The 25,029-nt window shown below is 41.8% G+C and overlaps 1 protein-coding gene across 7 annotated transcripts in view; it reads right to left on the bottom strand.

Annotated features, from left to right (window-relative positions):
• Window positions 1-12,661: 12,661 nt before the first annotated feature.
• The window catches only part of LOC101726564 (histone deacetylase complex subunit SAP130), an 81,791-nt gene continuing 69,423 nt past the window's right edge, over window positions 12,662-25,029 (bottom strand). For all 7 annotated transcript variants that reach the window (XM_087198887.1, XM_087198910.1, XM_087198906.1 and 4 more), the window contains 5 exons: window positions 23,861-24,109; window positions 23,555-23,680; window positions 15,885-15,988; window positions 14,110-14,223; window positions 12,662-13,561 (listed from right to left, as the gene is read on the bottom strand). In XM_087198887.1, the coding sequence (XP_087055013.1) occupies window positions 13,403-13,561; window positions 14,110-14,223; window positions 15,885-15,988; window positions 23,555-23,680; window positions 23,861-24,109 (752 nt within the window). In that variant the 3' untranslated portion in view covers window positions 12,662-13,402. The remainder of the gene's footprint in view (window positions 13,562-14,109; window positions 14,224-15,884; window positions 15,989-23,554; window positions 23,681-23,860; window positions 24,110-25,029) is intronic.

The following is a 25,029-nucleotide window of genomic DNA, read 5'->3' as shown; positions in this document are numbered from 1 at the left end:
TTAATAACCCTAAAGATATTTAAGGAACTAGAATAAGAAAAGCAGCACACTAGCAGAAGGAAGGAAATCATCATGGTAGAACAGAGATAAAAGAGAAAAACAGAGAGAAAATTAGTGAAACTAAAAATTGGTTAAATAAACAAAATTTATAAAAGTTTAGATTGACTAAGAAAAAAAAAGACAACTTGAATTATTAAACTCAGAAAGTGATTAGTGGGGAACTTCTGGGAAGATGGTGGAGTGGTGAGCAACAAATCTCTCCAAGATTTGGTATCAGACACTGGACTATATATACCAGCATGAGGACAAGGAGGAGGGAAGTGAGTCCCTGGGACTCAGGAAGGATCTGAAGCAAGAATTGAAGTCCATAAGGAGAGCGAAGAGAGAGACTTCAATGAAGAGGAGGGAGGTAGCAAGCACTACCTCCCAGAGCCGAGACTCACGGTGTGGGAAAAGTGGGCCAAAACTCTAGATGCACAGTGACTACTGGTGACCCCAGAGGGCTCCACAGAGAAATGCACCAGTGTAACAGAGCAGTGGACACAGCAGACTCCAGTGGGTGGTGAGTTATTCAGGTTCAGACCTTACCTAGGAGAGGGTGATTGGCTGATAGCCATGGTGGAGAGGGGCCAACTGAATTTGGAACTCAGAACAGCTATGGGCTGACTCCATCTAGTGGCTCCCAGTGTCTCGGTGAGGCTGCCAAATTCAAGTCAGCAGGAGGAACATGGACTGTTGCAGGCTCAACAAATCTGGTTCCAGCCTCATAGCCAGAAACCAGCCTGAACTTCAGTGGAACTTAATGTGCAGGCTAGCCAGGGATTTAGATCAGTGGTTCTGGTGCCTGGCTCACAAGTGCAAGTTCCCAAGTTCAATCTCCAGTACCAAAACACCCCACAAAAAATCATTACTAAATGTGCAGGCTTGCTGGGATTATCCACTACCCCACTGTAAAGCTACAGCTGGCTTGCTAGGATTAATCAACTTGGATCTGGACTCTATCTACCAGTGACAGCAGAGATATTGACAGTGGCTACCAATTTTACAGAAAAGGGAAGGATTATACAATACTGTGAACAATTCTCTATTTACAAGTACATAAACTAATCAATTAACAAACAAATTAGAAATCTTTATTAGATGAAGTGAGCAAATTCCTAGAGACCCATAATCAACTAAACTGGCTGAAAAAGAAATGAACGGAGGTATGGGCTGTGGTGTGAGGTGAACTTGTAGTGGTAAAGGCCCCATGCAATGCTTCTGTGCCTGGGCCCAAACACTGCCCTTGTAAGTAGAATCTTCCTCTGGAGGACCAGAAGAATGCAGCATCTCAACAGATATGTAAATCAGTGCTCCTCTCCAAGAACCCAGTGTGTGGGTCACAGTGTGAGAACAGAGAGGCTGGGTCAGCATTGAGGAAAGCAGCCTTCCCACCATCTGGTGAACTCTGTTCATCTCCTTATATTTGCAATCAGACTGTATCTCTCTATGGTGAGGCTTCCGAAGGACTTCAACAGTTGTTAATGATTCTTATAGAAGGACATATGCCTCAGAGAAAGGCAGTGTTGATATACAGTTCATGGTAAATCCCATAACACGAGGGGACACTAGAATTATCAGTGAAGAATATGTGGAATGGTTTTATCATGACACTTTCTTCTACGGCTGGACAGTAAGGCTCTCAACTGTTTTCCTTTTTCTGCAGTGTGGGTTTCCTTTAGTCAACGATAGAGCACAAAACCTATAAATTCATGCAGTGCTCAACCTGAAGTTTTTAGAAAAGAAGAAATTGCAGATGCTTTCTGTTATGGGGGTAGCAATAACTAACTTTTTAACTGAGACTACTGGAATTTTGTGTTTGGATGAGCTTCTCTGATAGATGGTGTGGGGATATTTATCTTTGGCAGATATGGCAGTGATTTTTGTAGCTTGTGATTTGTAAAAAGCAAACTGAAGAGACTCCAGAAGATATATTTTAGTAGTAACTGCTCTTTTTTTTTTTAAGTGGCGATCCTGGGACTCAAACCCAAGTTCTTGCACATGCTGAACAAGCTGTGTACCACTGAGCTACATCCCCACCCCTTACTGTTCAACTTTTGAAAACTCTCACATTCTTGAAAAGTGTTTTGCCACTTCAATTCCAAAGGACTTTAAGCCAGGAGACCATGACATCCTCGAGGGTCCACCTCACATATACAAGGCCCCTGCCACATGGTAACAGCTGGCTGCTGCCCTCTTCATGTTTGCCACCAATATGCTCAGGCTGAGTGACACAGAGTGCTATGGTGGGGGGTCAGATGTGGAATCTGTGGACATGCCTGCAGTCCCTCTGAAATAGTTGTGAGGACAGTGCTAATTGGTGAAAACCTGTGGGAACCTTTCAGGGGTGGGATTGGTGGATAATAAAATGCCTGTAGCTCTTCAGACATAAAGATCTAGAGGGCCGGGGATTTAGCTCAGTGGCATCACCGCTTGCCTCCCAAGCGCAAGGTCCTGTGTTTGATGCCTGATACCGCAAAAAAAAAAAAGAAAAAAATAAGGATCTAGGGAAGGGACAGGGAAGTAAAAGGAATGAAGATGTGTTATGTACAAGTATCAATACCACACAATGAATGTAATCATTATGCACTGCAAACATGCTCTAATAAAAATTAAAACTTTTTAAAAATTAAAAAAAGAAACAGAAATAGGATCTGTAATGAGCATGATGCAATGGTGAAGACTGAATGTCTCCTCTCAGATCAGGAATGAGCAGCGGCACCTGTTTCTATCTCTTCTGTTCAACATGGCATTGGGAGTCCTAGAAAATCGGGAAAACAGAGATAAACACATGCAAACTGGGAAGAAAATTTACCTGCACATACAGATAATGTGACCTAACAGCTCTACAAAAGTATTTGACATAAATTTAACAAATTAACATGCAAAATCAGCTATATTTTATATTCACAACAAATAATCAGAAAGCAAATTTAAGAAATAATTCCATTTATGGTAGCATCAAAAAGTACACCTAGGAATTTTAAACAGTGCAATCTCTATGGAAATAGTTTTGGTGGTTCCTAAGAAAGCTAAATACACAGAATTACCATATGAGCCAGGCAATTCCATTCCTGGGTATATATCCAAATGAAGAGAAGCCAGAAATTTAAACAGATACATGTATTCCAGCATTGCTTACAATAGCCAAAAGGTGGAAACAACCCAAGTATCCACCAACAGGTAGATGAAAAAATATATATATGCAATGGTATATTATTCAGACATAAAATGGAATGAAACTCTGATGCATATTACAAATGCACCAACTTGAAAACCTTATGTTAAATGAAATAAGACAAATCCAAAAGAATAAATACAGGGATAATGGAAAATTTTGGAAATCGTAGTAATTGGGTGTGGTGGAGCACATCTGTAATCCTAGCAGAGGCTAGGCAGAAGAATCTTGAGTTCAAGGCTAGCCTGGGTTACATAGTGAGTTCAAGATGATCCTGGACTACATAGTGAGATCCTGTATCAGAAGAACAAAACAAAACAAAAAGGAAATAGTGGTCATAGTTGTGTAACACTGTGAGTATAATTAATCCCATTGAATTGTACATTTAAAGAGGCAAATTTTATTATATATTTCACTACAATTTAAAAATTAATAATGTAATATATCCAAAAAATTTGAATTGTACCTTTATTTGCAGTTCTGGGATCAAACCCATGGTCCTGTGCATGATAGCCAAATGCCCTTCCTCTGAGCTGTATTTCCAGTGAATTGTGTTAAATGAGAGAATATTATGGTATGTAAATTATATCTCAAATCTGTTTAAAATAAATAAATATTAAAATATGTAAGCCAGGTGTGGTGGGACATACCTGTAATCCCAGAACCCTAGGAAGCTGAGGCAAAAGGATTATAAATTTGAGCCCAGCCTGGGTAATTCAGCAAAATCCTGTCTCAAAACAAAAAATAGAAAGGGCTGGGGATGTAGGGCATTACCAAGGGTTTGGATTCAATCTGCAGTACTCACATTCAATCAATGAATCAACCAATCAATTGTATTTCTATCCTGCAACATGAGCAAACAGAACATAATTATGTAAATATTCTCATTTACAATGGCATAAAAACAACAAAGCAAGGCTGGAGGTGTATTTCAGTAGCTCTTGCCTAGCTTGCATAAGGTCCAAGGTTTGAACACTGGCACTGCAAACAAAACAAACAAAACAAAAAGGTACTTAGGAATTCATTTAGCAAATAAAGTGAAAAACTTAGACTCTGAATAATAAAAAATATTCTTTGTTGAAAGAAATTAAAGCAGACTGTCAGTGCTGGCCTTCCTCGTGTAAGGGGATCTGCTAGACCTTTGCTAATTCAATTTCTTTCCCATTCTGGGCCCTTCCCTATCGTAGCCCCCTTCACCTTGGATCATGTTCAAGAAATCCTTTTATCCTGCCACACCAGCAGGTTGATAAAGGAGCCATCAAATTTGTACTCAGTGGAGCAAATATCATGTGTCCTGGCTTAACTTCTCCAGGAGCTAAGCTTTATCCTGCTGCAGTAGATAGCATTGTTGCAATCATGGCCAAAGGAAAACAGCATGCTTTATGTGTTGGAGTCATGAAGATGTCTGCAGAAGACATTGAGAAAGTCAACAAAGGAATTGGCATTGAAAATATCCATTATTTAAATGATGGGCTGTGCCATATGAAGACATATAAATGAACCTCAGAAGGAATGCACTTGGGCTAAATATGGATATTGTGCTATAGCTGTGTTTGTGTCTGTGTGTGAAAGCATGAAGACCATGCCTCTGTGGTTATGCTGAATAAATTCTACAGATGCTAAAATCCAAACAAAGAAAGAAAGAAAGAAATTAAAGTAGTACTGAGTAAGTGGAAAGACATCCATGTTTGTGGATCAAAAGACTTATTAAGATAGCAACTTTTTGGGCCAGGGATTTAGCTCAGTGGTTCTGCCTCCTGCCAGGCAGGTGCAAGGACCCGAGTTCAATCCCTCATACCAAAAAAAATAAAAGATAGCAATTTTTGAGGCAGGGATTTAACTCTGTGGTCCCACTGCCTGTCTTGAAGGCACAAGGTCCCTGAGTTTGATCCCCGGGACCAAAAAAAAAGAGAGCAACTTTTCCAAAATTATTCTACAGATTCAATATAACCCATATCAAACTCTCAGATGGCTTCTTTGCAGAAATTGTTAGGCTGACTCTAAATTCATATGGAAATTTAAAAGTACAGCTAGGCTGAGTGTGGTGGTGCATGCCTGTAATCCCAGCACTCAGGAGGCTGAGGCAGGGGGATCATCATGAGTATGAGGCCAGCATTGAACTACAGAGTGTGACTCTGTTCATTAAAAAAAAAAAAGGAACAGCTAGATCAATCTTAAAAAGACTAACAAAATGGAAAAATCACATGTCCCAACTACAAAACTTACTACAAATTTATAATAAATAAAAGTGTTATGGTAGCCTAAGGGTACATAAACATTTGCATATACAAGTAATTGATCCTCAGTAAATTATCACTATAGTCCAAAGGGTGAAAAAATAGTTTTTTCAACAAATTGTTCTGGGACAAGTGGCTAACCACATGTAAAAAATTGAAGTTGGACTACCTACTTTACACCATATGAAAAAATCAACTTTACATGGATTAAATGAGGAAATGGAGGAATTTATTTTGGGGGCCATGAAAATGTTCCTAAAACTATGGTAAAAATGCATAATTATATGAATATAGTGAGTCACTGAATTATATACTTCAAAGCAGGTGAATGTGTGAACTTTATCTCAATACACTGTTTCCAGAAGGGGAATAAAAGCCAGATGTGGTGGAACATGGCACAGTGTCAGCTACCTGGGAGGATGGGAGGGGACTGCTTGAGCCTAGGAGTGTGAGGCCAACGTGGGCAACACAGTGAGACCCCCCATCTCAAAACAAAATTAGGTGGGTGTGGGACATGCCTATAATCCCAGAAGTCAAGGAAGCTGAGGCAGGAGGATTTAAAATTCAAGCCCAGCCTGGCAACTTAGCAAGATCGGGTCTCAAAATAAAAAAGAAGGGCTGGGCATGTAGTTCAGTGCAGGCTTGGGTTTAATCAGAGATAGAGGCAGAGAGAGAGAGAGAGAGAGAGAGAGAGAGAGAGAGAGAGAGAGAGAGAGAGAGATACAGAGAGAGAGAGATACAGAGACAGAGACAGACAGACACAGACAGAGATTTTACAACTGGTCCCATGGACATGACAAGGATGGTAAAGGAATACTCAGAACAATTTCCTTTTTTCTTTTTTTTCTTTTTAGTACCAGGGATCGAACTCGGGTCCTTGCGCTTTCGAGGCAGGCGACAGAACCACTGGACTAAATCCCTGGCCCTCCGAACAATTTCATATCCACAAATTCAATAATTCTGAAGAGACAGCCCAGTTCTTTGAAGGACAGAAACTAGTGGAACTCACACAAGGAAAAACAGACAGTGCAAATAGGCCGATGTTCATAACCTTTGAATAAAGAAAGTATCATGCCCAAATGTTTTCAGTGAACTTTGCCAAGCATTTGAGAGAAAATAACCAATTCTTTACAATCTCTTCTAGGAAATGTAAGTAGAGAGAATCCTCCCTAACTTATTCTGTGTGGCCAGCATTACTCTGATACCCAAACCAAAGATAGTACAAAAAAGAAAACCACTGGGCCAGAGATGTAGCTCATTGGTGCCCTGCCCACATGGCAAGCACAAGGTCCTGAGTTTAATCCCCAGTATTGGGGTGGGGTTGGGGGGAATCTACAAAATGCCCTACAGATAAAATCATACTTAGTGGGGCCGGGGATTTAGCTCAGTGGTTTCACCACCTGCTGTGCAAGCGCAAGTACCCAAGTTCGATCCCCGGTACCAAAAAAAAAAAAAAAAATCATACTTAGTGGTGAAAAACTGGATACTTTACCCCTAGGATGGAGAACAAGGCAAGGATGGCCTCTCTACTCTTATTCAACATCCTACTGGAATTCCTACCTAATGCACTAAGTCAGGAAGAGGAAACCGGTTACAGATTGGAAAAGAAGAAACAAAACTGTTTGTTTACAGATGTTATAATTGTTTCTCAATCAACACACACACAAAAAACCTTCTGCAAATATAACAACATTGAGTACCCAGACTTAATACTGTATTATATAAATGTCAGTTGCTTTCCTATATAGCACCAGTAAACAACTGGAATTTGGGGGATTAAGAACACAGCACCAAACAATCAAATACTTGGGTAAATTGCTGTGATTTGGATGAGTGTCCTCCAAATCCCATGCATTAGCTAACACCATTTGGTGGTTTCAGGGATGGGGCCTTGGGGCCAACCTTCAGGTCGAGGGCCACGAGGGACCCTCCTCTCAGTCCCTTTGCTTCTTGGATTATGATCTAAATTGTTTGCTGTGCCCTCACTACAGGCCTAAAGCAACGTGGCTGCTTTCTGATCTCAGACTGGACTTTCCAGAACCATTGTTAAACCTTGTTCTTTATACAGTTAATTGCCTCAGGTATTTCACTGTAGTAATGAAGATTTATAATCCAGGTACAAATCTGATAATATGTAACACTGGTATATGAGAAGGAAACGAGTCCTTTTGTTGTTGTTTTTGGTACTGGGGATTGAACTCAGGTCCTTGAGCAGCAGCAGCGGCAGTGGCAGCGGCAGAGGCAGCAGGCAGCAAAGCTACTGAGCTAAATCCCCGGCTGGAAATGAGTCCTTTTTAAGTTTTTCATTTTGAGATGGGGTCTAAGTCCCTAAATTGTCCAGGTTGGGCTGAAATTTGTAACCTCTGACCACAGCCTCCCAGAGTGCTGGGTTCTAGAGGTGTGGCACCATGCACAACCTTTATGATATCTTAGTCCCGGGAAGTATTTTGTAGACATCCACAGATTTAAAAATTTATATGCAAAGACAAGACCCAGAGAAGCCAAGTCAATATTGAAGAATAGTAGGTTGTGGTGGTATATGCCTATACCAGCACTCTAGGAGGCTGAGGCAGGAGGACTGCAAGTCTGAGTCCAGCCTTGGCAGTTTAGCAAGACCCTGTCAAAAATAAAATGGCTGGAGATGTATCTGACTGTGAAGGCCCTGGGTTCAATCCCCAGTACTGCCCCCCCCAAAAGGTAGATAAAAAATACTACTCAACTTTCAGTAACCAAGTCAGACAAGAGTGGTACTGGTTAAAGAACAAACAAGTGGACCTAGGGAACAGAATAAACCTCCAAAATACAGCCAGCTAGTATTTGACAATGGAGCAAAGGTAGCTCAATCGATAAAGGATATCTTTCCAACCATATGGGCAGGGCAAGATTTTTCTTTACTGGTAGTGCTGGGGATTGCATCCATGGCCTTCAACCTGAGCTATAATCCCATTCATTCATTCATTCATTCATTCAGACACAAGGCCTTGCTAAGTCACTAAATTGCCCAGGCTGGGCTCTAACTTACATTCCTCTTGTCTCAGCCTCCAAAGCTTGTTGGGATTACAGGTGTGTACTACCATGTGTGGCTATAGAAACAAGATTCTTGACAGAATTTACACCTTCATAAAAATTCAAAATGGACTATAAACCTAAGTGGAGATCATAAAATTTTAAAATGTATAGAAGAAAGCAAAAGAACACATAAGTGATCTTGGATTTGATGTTTTAATTTTTTTGCCATACTGGGGATTGAATCCAGGGCCCACTGAATACTAGGCAAGTACTTGACGACTGCACTATACTCTCAGGCCTTGAGTTTTTAGATACAATGCCTAAAACATGATTCATGAAAAGTAAAAAATAAGCCGTACTTTATTAAAATTAAAATTTTTTTTTCCAAAGGCCCTATTAAGAGAATGGAAAGATACTCAGTGGTTCCACTGCCTGCCTTGAAAGCACAAGGACCTGAGTTTGATCCCCAGGACCAAGAAGAAAACAAGAGAATGGAAAGATAAATACCAAGGACAAGTAAGAAAATATCTGTAGGGCCAGGGATTTACTTCAGTGGTTCTGGTGCCTGCCTTGCAAGTGCAAGGTCCCGAGTTTGATCCCCGGTACCAAAAAGAAAAAGAAAATATCAGTAAAATACACATCTGGTAAAGGACTTGTATCTAAACTATGCAAATAAGGGTGGGGGGAGAGGCACCTGACCACAGTGGGGCATATGCCTATAGTTCCAAGCTACTTAGGAGGCTGAGTGGGAGGGTCCCTGGAGCCAGGACTTTGAAGCCAGGTTGGGCTAGTGAGACTGCACATTTTGTTTTGGGGTTTTTTTGGTACCAGGGATTGAACTCGGGTCCTTGTGCTTGCGGGGCAGGCAGCAGAACCACTGAGCTAAATCCTCGGCCCTAGACTGCACACTTAAAAAAAAAAAAAAAAAGAGAAAAATACAAAATATGCAAAAATCTCTTAAAACTCAGTAAATTAAAATATGGTCAAAGATCTGAACAGTTACACCACCAAAGGTGGTACTAAAGATGGGAATCAGCACATCGAAAGATGCTCAACATCATATGCCATTAGGAACTACAAATGAAAAGAGTGAAATATCACACTGCCCTGGATAAAACCAATGCACCGACACTACCAAATGCTGGCAGGTAGGTAGAGCCACAGAAATTCTCACTGTTGGTAGAAATGGGAAATTCCCACAGCATGTTCTGAAAGACAATTGGACAGTTTCTTACACAGCTAAACAGTTTTACCTCAAGATCCTGAAATCACATCCTAGGTTCAGCCTTCCACTTGAAAACCTGCACACAAATGTTTATAGTTTCATTTATAACAGCCCCAAACTGGAAGCAAACAAGATGTCCTTCAACAGGGAAACAGCTAAACCAGTGTGGCACAGAATAGAATGTACACAGAATACCATCAGCAAGAAAATAAACAAAAACAAACTTTATTGACATTTAACAAATGGATGAATGTACAAAAAGCCAGTAACAAAGAATTAGGTACTCTAAATCTATTCTTTTTTTGGTACCGGGGATCAAACTCAGAACCTTGCGCTTTCGAGGCAGGTGCCAGAAACACTGAGCTAAATCCCCAGCCCTCTAAATCTATTCTTAAAGGGCAGACAAAGCTAATCTAAACTCCAGGCTGGCCTTGGACTATGTAGCCCAGGTTGGCCATAAACTTGTGTCTCCTTCCTCAGATTGTTGAGTGCTGGGTAATATTACAGGCATGCCCAACCTAAATATAGCTGTGTTAAATTGTCCATTGTATCACGTTGGGTTGTACTGTATCACCTCCAAGTAACTTTTCAATCACCTTTTATGAGACTCTATTACTACACTAAACCTGTTGGCATTTTCTTTTTTGGTACCAGTGATTGAACTCAGGACCTTGTGCTTGTAAGGCAGGCGGTGGCAACACTGAGCTAAATTCCTGGCCCTTGTTGGCATTTTCTACTTAATAATCTTTTCAAATATCTAGGATTCAAAAGTAGCATGAGAGGTTTTCTAGACCAGGCAGGTGAATTAAGACTCGTTTCCAGATCTGTTTCTTTGATTTCCCATTGTAAATATCAGAAATCAAGTCTTACAACAAATACAGTGCAACTCTCTGATTTTTAAGTATGTGAATGACATTTTTGTGGAATCCTTTTCTGGACTCTCAGTGCTCCCTCCTGGTCATAAATTCCTGGAGTAAGCAAATTTAACACACCACCACCAACTGAGAAGTTGTGTGCAAGTATATGTCCATACAATAATACAAATGCATAAAGTTTTACCTGCAATATTAAAAATCTGCTAATAACCCAATGTCTTTCTACAAGTGAATAAGCAACTTGTGGAATAACTTACCGGCACAATCCTGCTCAGCAACAAAAAGCAATGAACTATTCAAACAAGCAAAACAAATTTATCTCAGGGAAAATCTCCACTATGCTGAGTAACAGGAGCCAGACTCCCTCCCCACAAAAACGTCCTGTATTTTCATTTAGTTAAAATCCCAGAAAATACAAATTGATCTAGTGACAGAAATTGGCCTGGAAGAGGGGAAGCAGGTAAGGGAAGAAGGCAAGAAATCATGACTCACGGAAACTCAAGGTTCACTACCTTGACTGTGGTGATGGTTACACAGTATCACATCATTTAAAATATTTGGTTTATAGGGCCAGCTGTGGTGGTGCATGCCTGCAATCCTAGCACTCAGGAAGCTGAGCCAAGAGGATCACCACGAGTTTGAGGCCAGCTTGGGCTACATAATGAGTTTAAGGCCAGTCTAGAGAGAGAGCCTGTCTCAAAAAAAGTTTAGGTTATAATGTCAACTATATCTTTAATCATTTTGACTTTTTTTGGTATTGGGGATTGAACTCAGGACCTTTCGCTTTTGAGGCAGGCGGTGGCACCATTGAGCTAAATCCCCAACCCCTTCTTTAATCATTTTGAAAATCTTTTTTTTTTCACTTTTAAAAGCTGTGTGTATTGTATATTGTTATAATTTACATGGAGATGTTTCAGAACTATTGCGTTTGCATCCCATTTGGCAGTGTTGGGGATAGAACCCAGGGCTTTGTGCATTCTAGGCAAGCAATCTGCCACTAGGCTACATGCTCAGCCCTCTCCCAACTTCTGATTGTATTGTCCTCACAAGGTGAGGGAATAATGAAAAACTACCACCCTAGCCTGCAATGACTTTAAGGTTTATGCTGGCAAGCTTCCTTTGAGAAGGGTTAAGTTTCATTAAACGGTGACAGACTTCTAAACAGCACATCTGTAACACAGGACCCCAAATACCTAACCTTGTCACACACTAGCCAGCAGACCACATAGGATCACGGGGTGGGGTCAGGGGTTGGGAATGTGTACACAGATGAGACCAGACAATGGTCTGTTCCAGCAGGCATTCTGCAGGTGCCTAGGAGACAGTGGCTATCTTTTTAGGTTGCCTCCATTTTGCAAGGAAGCATTTTGGTGATGCAGCCTCTACCAGCTCCTAAGACTTCTTGCCCCTTGGCTACTCAGGCTCCCGGAGACCAACAGTCTGCACTGCTTCTTTCTAGCCCAAGCCCACTCCAAGGAAAGCTCACCATTCTTTTTTTTTTTTTTTGGTACCGGAGATTGAACTCGGGTCCTTGTGCTTGCAACAGCAGGCGGCAAAACCAGAGCTAAATCCCCAGCCCCAAGGTCACCATTCTAATACAGTACCAGCAGGGCTGTCTTGGGAGCTGGAGTGTTGGTCCTGCAGGCAGAAGGGGAATTGATCTGTCTCAGCTCTGTTCAAGGAGCTGGAAACTTGTGCTTTAAAGAAGGAGGGTGGTCGGGTCTTCCCTGTAGAAGCAATAGATGTGATGGGTGGTCTTGTGTCCACAGGAAGCAAGACTGGGCTGCTTTACTAGAGGTTACTTGAGAGAACTAAGAGTGATTTGTGAAGAGAATTTACCCACTTGAAAGCTTCACCTTCTTACTGCAGCCTTAACAGGTATTGTAGCTTCAACAGTCTCACAATTTGACCAATTTGTATCACTCATGTATTTAAGACAACCAAGAGCCAAGACTTCACTGTGTAACATGTTCAAATTACCGGGATAAGCAGAGCTCTATGTGGAATAATAAAACAGAACAGAGAAATGACAGCAAGGTGGACACTTAAGACATGTTCAGTACAGCACTAACATGCTTTAGAAAAGGATGCACACTGATTATGTACAAAACCTCTTTGAGTCCTTTATTAACGTCTGGAGATGTGTGGTACAATTAACAGCATCACACCAGCTACAGAAGTACAGAGATCCAGGAACGTACTTCAGAACAGGATCTCAGAGCAATATTTGGTGTTGCCTGCTCTGAACCTCCATAAAAATCCAATTCTGACAAACGCAGGATAAACGGTGTAACAACTTCACTTGGAAATGGTTCTTTAAAAAAGCAACAAGAACTGATAGTTCAAACTCTAGTGTGTGATGTGGCAGCCTCTCTTGGTGCTGTGGCACTACTGTAAAAGGCCAACTAGGGCATCTGAAGGTCAGAAAGAAGAACTGACTGGGGCAAGGAGAAGAGGCTTTATTTTCAGTGTAGAGAAATAACAGATGCTCTGAGTGGATGCTTTCAATCCAGGCCGTGTGGGTCCTGCCGGAATCCACCAGATACAGTCTATAAACTGATGCTGAAAAACGCCAGGGAGCCATCTGTGTCACTGCACCTCAGGAGTCACTGTGACACAGGGCAGATGTAACAGGGATGTGCCTAAAGAAAAACAGGGCTCGCTGTGTCGAGTCAGCTGCGCGCGCCACTGGATGCCACGGGTCCCCCTCTGCTTTCATGTGTAAATGAAGGAACACTACCTTTATTTCAATGTTCCTTTGAAAAGAACCAAAACCCTCCCCCCACCCCCACCATCATTCTTCATAAATTCTGTTTCCAAACTCTTGATTCTTCTTGGTCTAGACTTTTTCCTTTCGCTTTAATTTTGACACCTTCTTCACAGTCCCGTTCTTGTTTAGAAGCTTCAGGACACGATCTTTATGATCTAAAACCTTAAGCATGGAGTCTCTGGCCTCACTGATCTGATCCATCACAAGCTTGCACCTCTGCATGTTTCCCTGGAACAGAAGACATCACATCATCAGCGAGCAGTCATGAGGAGGGAACGGCTCTGACAGAAATGCTCCCTTGGGGAGAGGCCATTTTAAGACTTCCACATAGAGTGCTTTTTGGTAATATAGGCTTTCCCCCACCATCAGTGCTGGGGATTGAGCCCAGGGCCTCAATGCATGTTAGGCAAGCACTGTATCCCTGAGCTACATCCTTAGCACTTTAAAAACTTTATTTTGAGACATGGTCTCACTAAGTTGCCAGGTTAGTCTCAAACTTGTGATATGACTGGCTCAGCCTCCAGAATAGCTGTGATTACTAGAGCGTGCCACCACACTGGTCATAACAATAAGCTGTTATTATGAAAGACACTAGGGGTCAGGGATTTAGCTCAGTGGTTCTGCCACCTGCCTCACAAGCACAAGGTCCTGAGTTTGATCCCTGGTACCAAAAAGAAAAAAATAAAGACACTAGTGGGTGAGGGAGGGCAATGGGAGGAGGACTCTAGCAAATAACCTGCTATGTATGTGATCAGGTGGGAAAGGGCATATCCAACCTGTATTAGTTCATTTATTCGGTGCAGATCATCATCAGTTGCTGCTTTTTTCTTTGGGATAATTCCTTCCTGTAGGTTGGTAAGTCTTTCATAAATATCATGTTCCAGATTTGTCTGCAACACATAAGAGGGAGCATGTGACTCAGAGATATTGTTCTATATTAGCCTCAGGCAACGGAACCCACCTCAAGTCAATGTTGCCAACTATTGTAAGAGTGTTTGAGTGAAAATTCCCAGCCTAAAGTCCTTTCTCTAAAGGACTAAAGTATTAAGGTTAACAAACAGTCATGAAAATTGATCAATAGTGATTTGCATTTTATTTTGACATTATTTAGGTTCATCTCTTCAAGGATAACTTTTTTTTTGGTAACGGGGATTGAACTCAGGACCTTGCACTTGTGAGTCAGATGCACGCCACTGAGCTAAATCCCTGGCCCCTAACTTTTTTTTTTGAAACACTTATTTTCAATTCTTTTGAGTTTATATTTAGGAGTGGACTTGCCAAATTACATGGTAATTGTATGTTTAACTTATCAAGGAATCACTAAATTTAATTCTTTGACTTTTAAAATAAATTTTATTTTATCCTATTCCCTCCCTCAAGCTCCCTCCCCTCATGTACAAAAGCTTTGTTTCCATTTTTTCCTTCCATTTCACATTTTTTCTTGTTCTTTCCTTCCTTTCTCCCTCCCTCCTCTCTTGTTCCCTTCAAGGATAACTTTTAAATATGGCCCTGAATTCACAATTCCTCTCTCTGAAAAACAACTCTACTAGTTTTTTTTTGGTACCAGGGATCAAACTCGGGATCTTGCGCTTTCAAGGCTCACAGCGGCACCACTGAGCTAAATCCCCAGCCCAAATTCTACCAGTTTTGAGAAAAAACTTATGATTTTTATAAATAAAAAGCCAAGGAACTCACTTTTATAGATACTGATAACAGACCATGTTTTTGAGATCACTGCTACTTCAAATATGGGGAAACTTCATCAGGGTGTTGTTTTCACTGTATCCTCTCTTCACCCAATGGATGAAGGAGAGATTCTTATCCTAGGCTCATGAAATTGGCTGAACATAGAGGATCCACCATTGGACAGAGGAGACTGACAGCATTTTACCAGTCACATACATTACGGTCTAGGGAGGACACAGCATGCCATGCAGGGGCACATGAATTGCACACAAGACCAGACTGAAAAGGAGCAGCTGTGGGAAGCAGGCTTTGTAGTATCAAGAGGGAAGGGGTGCCCCTGCTCCCTAAGGGAGTCTGTGACTGGCTTGACCAATATCTGAAGCTGGCAGAGAAATTAAGCCCACTGCTAACTGAGAAACAGGACTGTGCCTGGTTCCCATGGTGAGGAGGGCTGTTGAGACAAAGGACCTTATCTAAGTGATACGCTAGGGAGGAGGGCATTATGGGTAGGCCATTAATGGCTCCCTGTTTCAGATGTTACTTAATATCAAATCTTTTGGGGGGGGTACCGGGGATCAAAACCGGGTCCTTGCACTTGTGAGGCAGGCGGTGGAACCACTAAGCTAAATCCCCGGCCTTAATTATCAAATCTTAATTTTAGGTTTTCCACCACAGCTGTTCCATACATTTTAGATCTAAGATTTAATCATAAGCACAAGTAACTGATATAGTAGTTTTGATATTACATAGCAACACACAGAAAACGTACTATGACCCATGTTAGTAGGGAATGCTTCAGATTTACTCAAGAGACAAACGTTCTGAGAAGCTGAGCATCTCCAGCATCCTCTAGAACTGCACCTACCAGCTGTAGTAACTGGGCAGCACAGAGGTGGACTTTCCAGCCCTGGGCACGACAGGATACTCCTTTCTGATTAGCTATTTCCTGCAGCAGAGCTTTCTTCTCCTCTGGAATCATGTAAAAATAAGCGTGTTTCAATTTTTATATGGCTAAATCATCTGTGTTCAAGTAACCTTAGTGCCATAATTTTTAAGCAAGATTTCTTTACATAAATGTTTTTAAGTAATTTCTCTGCATTTAAGCCATTAGAAAAAGGATTCAACCACACGAATAAAAGCTTTCTACCTTTCTGGTCACTCCAGAAGAAAGCTTTGAAGATATACTACTCTAGTGAGTTAAAAAGACCAAGTTAATATTCTAATCTCTTATAAGATGGGTGATGGTCTTTAGTGATTCAGACTTGCTCAGTATGTGATGCATATAAGCACGTGCAGGGTTGGACATGGAATTCTGGAAGCTTTTTGGTGTTATCTAGATCTGAAATCCCATGAATCAAGTGGGAATTATATTTCAAATTTGGGAGAAAAGTCCAGTGACCAGTGGTGTAATAAAGTAAATATAAAATAGATATCAGGCTAGGGATGTAGCTCAGCAGTACAGCACCTGCCTGGCAAGTATGAGGCCCCAAGTTCAATTCCTGGTACCAAAAAAAGAAAAAAGAAAAAAAAAGATATCAAGTCTAGAATTGAGGGATGTTGGACAACGTTGAGTTTAGCTCTATTTGTAAGATTTTTCTACAGTACCTGGGGATTGAACTGAGGGCCTCATGTGTGCTAGGCAAGGATTATACCACTGAACTATCTCGCTGGCCCTTTCTAATTTTATTTTGAGATAGGCTCTTGCTAACTGCCCAGGCTGACCTCAAACCTGTGATCCTCCTGTCCCCCCTTCTAGGCAGCTAGAGGATTAACAGGTGGTGTACTAAAACACCCAGCTTTAATTACTTTTTAAGTAGAACTTAAGATTCTCATATGTAATGTGGTTAATTAAAAATTATTGTATAAACTGATTTTAAAAACCCAGATATGTCCATATGCTCAAACTCACAGGCTACACAAAGAGTGAGCCCTGCTGCATACTATGAACTCTGAATTTTCATCAATTTTAAGAAATGTCTCACTTGTGGTGTGAAATGTCCACATGTAGAGGCAGGGAGTTTATGGGAACTCTCTACTTTGTCTTCAGTTTTGCTGTGAATCTAATACTGCCCCTATCCAATAAAGTTAATTCATTAAAAATCCCTATTTGGCAGATACCAAAATATTAGCATGAATATGATTTAAAAGGTTGTCAGCACATTGAAATAACTTCAGATTTACATGCAAGTGTAAGAAATAATACAGACTGGGCCAGGGTGTCGACACCTGCCTCGCAAGCGCAAGGTCCTGAGTCCAATCCCCTGTACCAAAAAAAAAAAAGAAAAAAGAATACAGAGAAAAGGGGTGTGGTGGTCACAACTATACTCCCACCACTCTCTGAGGCTGACAGGAGGATAGAGCCCAGCCTAGGTAACTTAGTAACCTACTGATAATCTGTCTCAGAATAAAAAAATAAAAAGGGCTGGGGATGTAGTTCAGTGCGAAGGCCCTGGGTTCAACCCCCAGTACCACCCTCCCAACGGAAGCCAGGTGTGTTTGTAATCCCAGCATTCTATGAGATGCTGGTTTCAATCTCTAGTACTTCGTAACAGATAGATAGACAGACAGAAAGATAGAAAGAAAAGAGATCTTGTGTACTCTACATCTAGTCCTTCAATGGTAATATGGTATAATAGCTATATTATATATCTCTATGGTACAGTACCACAACCACGACATTGCCGCAGCCCCTCAACCTTACTCAGATTTCACCATTTCTACATGTACTTATATATTTCATGTACTTGTATATTTCACTGTAAGTCTTACATTTTGGGGGGACACACCTGTAATCCTAGCACTTGGGAGGCTGAGGCAGGAAGATCTCAAATTCTAGTTTAATCTGGCAACTCAGTGAAACCTTATCTCAAAATAAGACACTAAAAAAGAAAGAAAGAAAAGGGCCGGGGATGTAGCTCAGTGTGAAGGTCCTGGGTTCAATCCTCAGTGCCAAAAATTTAAAAAATTAAAAGAAAAGAAGGGACATGGTGTAACTGGATGAACCTTGAAGACATTCTGCTCAGTGAAAGAAGCCAGGAATACAATACATTCATATTTAATGTCCAGTGCTAGGAAATCACTGGGGGAAGGTACTGCTAGAATCAGGATGATGGCCAAAGGTATGAAAAGTTTTAAGACTGGTGATGAATGAACAAGTCTGTTACTATATAAAAATCATCAAATTGTATATTTTCATGGTGAACTGTATGCCGTGTAATAAAATTATTACTTAATAGACAGTTGATCCTTTTGTAGATCCTAAGTGTGAGAACTGGGGCTTTTGAACCACTGTGTATGTTGTGCCTCCCTCTAACCTTGTAAGAAGACACAGCCCTTCAGCCAGTTTCTCCACGGCTCACATCACATGTAACTATGCTACACCAACACCAAGGAAGTGCCACAGGTGAGGTGTGGGTATGGGCTCTGCTGCTGCATGTATTTGTACACCATCACTGCACTCAAGACGCAGACCTTCCCACTGTCGCCAAGATCCTTTTTTTTTTTTTTTTTTAAAGATCCCTCTTATGCCACCCCTACACCCTGCCTTCCTGACCATCAACCTCTGGCAACCACTAATATGCTGCCTACCTCTGTAATTTTGTTATTTTGAGGCTGTCACACTGACGGAATCGTGGTACTTTTTGATATGTATTTGGGCTTTTCCCCAGTAAGTTTAACAGCACAGTGCCCTGAGATCCATACTGTTGCATGAGTTAAGGGTTCCTCCAAACCCCTTTTTGTGTGTGTGTGGCACTGGGGATTAAGACTGAACTTGGGGTCTTCTCACTGAGCCATATTACCACCCTGTGTTTAAATTTTCATTTTGAGATAGGTTTCCCTAAGTTCCCCAGATGGCATTCAAACTTGTGATACTCCTATCTTAGCCTCCCAGACAAGCCAAGCCATTTTATTGAGACAGGGTCATGCTAAATAGCCCTGGTTGGGCTTGAACTTATGATCTTTCTGGCTCAGCCTCCTACAATACTGGGATTATAGGCATGCACCACAACTGGCTTTTTTGTTATGCCAGGGATTGAACCTAGCATCTTTTGAGACGAGATCAAAGTCACTAAGTTCCCCAAGCTGGGCTCGAACTTTATCCTCTTGTCTTAGCCTCCCAAAGCCAATATGCCTGGTCTTTTTTTTTTTTTTGAGACAGGTCTCACTATGTTGCTTAGGTTGTTCTTAAACTCTGGACTTAAGAGAGCCTCCTGCCTCAGCTTCCCAGTGCTAGGACTATTGGAGAGCACCACTACACCTAGCTCGAAAGTTCTTTCCTTTGCACTCCTGAGTATCATTCAATGCCACCAGTTTGTTTAATCATTTGTCTACTGATGGCTGTGTGGGGTTTCCAGTTTTTCATTATTACACAAAAAGTTGCTACGAGAATCTGTGTACAGGTTTTGCGTGCACGTTGTTCTTTCTCTGGGATCAATTCCCAGGATTGCAACTGCTGCTGGCTAGCATGTGAGGGTGGGCTTCATTTTCAAGAAGCGGTTGATCTGCCTTGTGGAGCAGCTCAAGACCGTAGGGGAGATGACTGACTCTCGGCCTAACAGCACACCACTGACCACTACCCAGTGACATCAGTGAAAAATCACAATGGTCACTAGGTTAAACCTTAGGAAATGGTCTTGTGGGCAAATGAAGCAATATTTAAGAAAATGTACTAAAATTAAGTAAGGTGAAGGTCTGTGGTATTTGAACCTGACTGCTGTTCTTTCCTCCCGGCTCAGCCGAGTGAGACCCTATATGCCAGACTACAAGGATCCATGACATGGGGCCGTCTCTCCTCTAGTACCAGCTTATTCCGGAAAAGGGAAGGGCATCTGTGCTCCCCATCGTGGCTCAGCTACCTATGGCTGAGGCTAAGTCCTTGGGGAATGCAACTGGGACATGGGCATTTTTCTCCCACCCGACCCCCATTCAAAGCACACTGAGAATGTGGACCATACGCTTTGCCTGGCTTGTGAGGAGTGCTAGGGGCTGCTCCTTCCCTCCTGCCCTCTGCTGTGTGGCTCTCCTGAGCAGGGCTGTCCTTCACAGAGATGACGGTCAGGTTCCCACATTCCTTCTGAGCCCTGGCTCCAAGACTGAGCCTGTGGGATACGGGCGGAAAAGGTGGCAGGCTGCAAAGCAGAGGACTTCCTGTCTTTCTCAGTGGACCTGACTCTGCCAGAGTCTGGAGGAGTTCAAGCCTGAAGGTGCTCCAAAGACCAGGAGGTTGCTGAGAAATCTGTCAACTGGCTGAAGAAACAATCTAGGTTGTATGCAGGCAAACAAAGTATAAAACACATGGGAGGGTTTCTTCTGAGGGCAGAAAAATTCTGGACGCTCACCTCAAACACTTTACTGACCAAGAAACACTTCGACTGGGTTAGTTTTGTACACCACAGCACTGGTGAAAGCTGAGAAAATGGCCAGAAATGAATGGGCTGATGAGCTGGGTATGATCAGGCAAAGAGTGGACGAAAGCCTAGCAAAACCACTGTCATCTCGGGGGACCAGCATGTAACATAGCTGCAACTCCCCAAGAAGTGGCATCAGGGCTGAGGGCAGTACTTAGTATTACTACATGAACTGAGCCTATCACCAAACAAACAAGCAAATAACAGCACAGGCCCAAGAGACTAGCACTGAGCTCTGCTTTAATACATTATCTAAATTGTTCAGTTTCCAAAAAAGAATTACAGGGCAGGAAAATATGACCAATATTCCTAAAAGAAAGTAGGCATTAGAGAATGCCTATAGGAGTGGCCAAATATTCAAATTTAACCCCCAAAAAGATTTCAAGTACCCTGAAAACATACATTCAAAGCACTAAAAGAAAGCATGATGGGAGAAGGGAAGTTAGGATACAATGACCCATGAAATACAGAGTATCATTTAAAGAAAAGAGAAATTGTAAAAAAAACAAAAATGAAAATTCTAGAGTTGAAAAGTACAAAAACTGAAATTAAAAACTGCAGGAGAGGGCCGGGGATTTAGGTCAGTGGTTCTGGCGCCTGCCACACAAGCACAAGGTCCCAAGTTCGATCCCTGGTACCAAAAAAAACTGCAGGAGAGGGCTCAACAATGGCTTTGAAGGAGTATAACTGGAACACCATTAGAGAACCAACATGGGCTGGTAGACTATCAATGGCAGAGTGCTTGGCTCTTATGTGTGAGGCCTGGGTTTAATCCCCAGCACTGCCAAATAAATAAAAAACACAATCAGCACATGTGTGAAGGCCTCACCAAAACACGACATATAAACCAAAAAAAGAAATATTCAAAGAGAAAATAGATGAAAACTCCTCAAATTATTTACAAAACAATCTACTTACAAATTTAAGAAGTAGAAGGACATACAAGCATGACAAATGCAAACAGAACCACAAACATCTCAAAGTCAGAGACAATGAGGGAATCTTCGTAGCAGGAAAAGGAAAAAAAAAAATCACTTCATTTACAAGGGAACTTCAAATATAGTGAAAACCTCAATGGAGGTTGGAAGGCAGTGGGATAACACTCTCAGGGACCTAGTTTCTCCAAAACTTCCCATTAACATTGCATGTGTGATGCTGGGGACAGAACCAGGGCCTCACACATGGTAGGCATCCCTCTGGAACAACACTCCATCCCAATTATGAGTTTTTCTTTGTGGTGCTGGGGATCAAACCCAGAGACTTGTGGATGCTAGGGAGGAACTCTACACCCCGAGCCCTGTTACTTCTCTTTTTAGTTCACCTTTTTTAATAGGTGCATTGTGACATCTCATTGTGTTTTCATCTGCATTTCCCTAGTGGGTGGGGATGTTGAACATTTTTGTGTGTGTGTTTGTGCTAGGGATTGAACCCAGAGCCTCACATATATTAAGTAAGCTACATCCTTAGCCCTATTGATTTTTTGTTGTTGTTTTGAGACAAGGTCTTGCTGTGTAGTTCAGTTCAGGCTGGGCTTGAATTCATTATGTAGCCCATGGTGGTCTTGAACTACCGCTGATCTTTCTGTCTCAGCCTCCTGAGTGCTGGGATTATAGGCATGGACCACCATGCCACGCTATATTTTTAAAAAATTTTATTGTCATGTTGTGTTCTAGGACCCCTCAGACTCCATGTCACATTCACTTGTCACTGTCTCTTTAGACTCCTCAGGCCATTTCTTGGCCTTTTCTGTCAGGGTTTTTAATGAACCTTACAGTTTTGAAGAGTAATGTTCAAATATTGTTTGATACCCCTTGATTAAAATTCATGATGTTGAGTTCAAACCTCAGCACAAGAAAAAAAAAAAGTCATCCTCCGCCCTTGCATGTGATGTTTTTCTCAGGATTAAGACTGGGGTTATGGGTTTCTGGCACTGAATTAACCTAGGGCCTTGTGCCTAACAACAGCTTGACAGTATTTGAAAAATGAGATCTATCTATACTGAATATGTGCAGGCCTTGTTCCTAAATAATGCAGAATACTGACTATTTGTATAGCATTTGTATTATGTATTACAAGTAAACTAGAGATGATAAAGTAGGCAGGAGGATGCACATAGGTTATATGCAAACACCATGCCATTTCACATACAGAACATAAGTACCCATGGGTCCTGGCATGTGTGGGGAGTCCTGAAACCAATTCCTCACGTATATCAAAGAACAGCTACGTACTGTGAGGAAGAAGAGCTGGGAAGTGCAATCACCTCTACACTGCCACTCAGGGCCTAAGCTTCATGCATGTCACTAATGTCTAACAGTACCATCCAAACTGGACTCAACCAGACGCCCCAGGAAAACTCTAACAGCAGTGTCCAAGTTGAATTTACACAAAAGAATGGGAAGTATGAGCAGTTCTCTGGAAACTCACAGTTCCCTGTATGTCTACTGTACTTGAGATCAAAGACACCAAAGATGAAAGACACTAAAGTCCATCCAGATAAATATTTATCAAGTTTCTGTAAGATGTTATCAGCCATTTTCATTATATGTAGGTTTATAGAATGTTATTCTCAGGTTCAACAATGACAATACACTTATTGAGGACTTGCCCTAGACCATTTCAAAAGCTTCATATATGTTTTTAAATAAAATGTCTTTTGGAAAGAAAGTGCTTATGATGTATGCACACCTTAGCACCCTAGCAACTACTGTGGATTATGCTAAATAGCAATCTAGTACAGATCTCCCACTGCCACTCTGGGGACTAAAGGTCATTTTGCAAGCACATGAAGCTTTTTACTCAAACCAAGGTTGTATTCTTCAATCATTCAGTAAGTAGATTTAGATTGCAACAAATATATATAGGCAAAAGGTACTTTTCCAAACTTTACATTCAACAGGATATTTCATGTAAACAGTTTGCTTCAAGATTTTAAAACAAAAATTGTGATCCTTCCTTCCTTTCTTTCCCTCTCCCCCTTTCTTCCTTTTTGCAGTGGTGGGGACTGAACTCAGGGTCTGTCACAGGCTAGGAAGATGTTCTGTCACTGAGGTACACCTACAGGTTCCTGCTGTGATAATACAGCCAAGGGTTACAGCAATTTCATGTGTTAAAACTGGATACTAACCTTTGACTCGGACGTCACTGTACCTCTGAAAGTGGTGGTAGGCAGCTTTCCAAGGGTTCCGGTAGTGACGAAGCAGAGTAATGGGAGGTCTTGGACGAACTGGGACATACCTCACACCTTCTTCATCTATTCAAGGGGCAAGAAAAGAAGGCATTAAATGGCTTATTACATATTCCCAACAATCCATGAGGTTCAATTCCAACAAGAGAGCTGGAAGGAAAATGGACTAAGGGAACACTTCTGGGATGTCCTCCAGGCTGCAGCAGGAAGTGTCATGGGGCAGCAGTGAGCCTAGAGGATCCTTACCGATATACTCCTTGGGAGGGGACTTGCGCTTCTCAGCCTTCACCAGCAGACTCTTGGCAGTAGACTTCTCGTCATCAGTGCTGTTCGTCTCCATCATATCCCCTTCTTCTGTTGAGATCACGTGCTGCTGTTTCCGAGGCTTTTTCCTTGGGGAGGCACCAGGTGGTAGGTCACTTGTAGGCATGGACAGGTTATTCGCCAGCAATGTGAGAGATGGAGACACAGTGTTGGTGGCCAGCGGAGGAACTGCTGTCAGAGGAAATGGAGCACAGACAGCTCTGAGAAGCCAGACATAATGGAAAGCTTCACTTGATTCCCAGCAACAACAAACAAGAGGACAGTAGAGAGCCAGCACTCTAGCTGTGGTGGAGACTACTGAATGCTTTTTAATGTTCCACAGCTTCACCGTACTTGGTTCCAGGAGTCTCACTTTGACATGGTACCACGTCACTTAGCTAAAACAATGTATTACTTAGCCTTTGTTATAGGTGTGATCAGATAAAATGGAAGGAGTGTTCTGCAGCACTTTCAGGGAGTTTCCTTACATGTTAGCCAGATGAGGTGGTGCACACCTGTAATCCCAGCACTAAGGGAGGCTGAGTCAGGAGGACTGCAAGTTCATGAGACTCTGTCTCAAAAGATAAAAAGACCGGGAGATACAGCTCAGTGGCAGAGTTTTCCTGGGTTTGATCCCCAGTATCCCATTCCCCCATCCAAAAAAGGGAAAAGAAAACAAAGATGTCATCTTCTATTCCTTGACTTCTTTCTGTGCCCTAGGTTTTAGCTGTGATAGCCAGAGCTACAGCAGCTGCTATGAATCAAGAGCATGAAGGTCAAATCTTACAGGTTCATGCAGGGAAAAATGGGAAGGAGCTAAGGATCTGATAGAATCCACATACTATTCTTGAACATACAGCTTGCTTCAAGGGAGATAAAAATCTTACACAGGTAAGTCACTATTCTTGTGGACTTTAAACAAATTCCTAGCAGGTAACCAATTAACTGATAATCTTAAAAAGGCAATCAGGGGCCGGGGATTTAGCTCAGGGGTGCCGCACCTCCCTTGCAAGCACAAGATTCAATCCCCAGTACCAACCAACCCCTCCAAAGCAATCAGAATAAGCAAACATTACTATTATCCCCTGTTGACAGTTAATCTGGACTGTCAA

The sequence above is a fragment of the Heterocephalus glaber genome, unplaced genomic scaffold (genome assembly GCF_053883595.1).
Source record: "Heterocephalus glaber isolate CG9 unplaced genomic scaffold, H.glaber_assembly_v1.0 deba00000347, whole genome shotgun sequence".
In the NCBI taxonomy this organism is placed as follows: domain Eukaryota; kingdom Metazoa; phylum Chordata; class Mammalia; order Rodentia; family Bathyergidae; genus Heterocephalus; species Heterocephalus glaber.
Note: the sequence above shows the minus strand (reverse complement) of the source record. Positions and strands in the feature narration are given on the sequence as shown.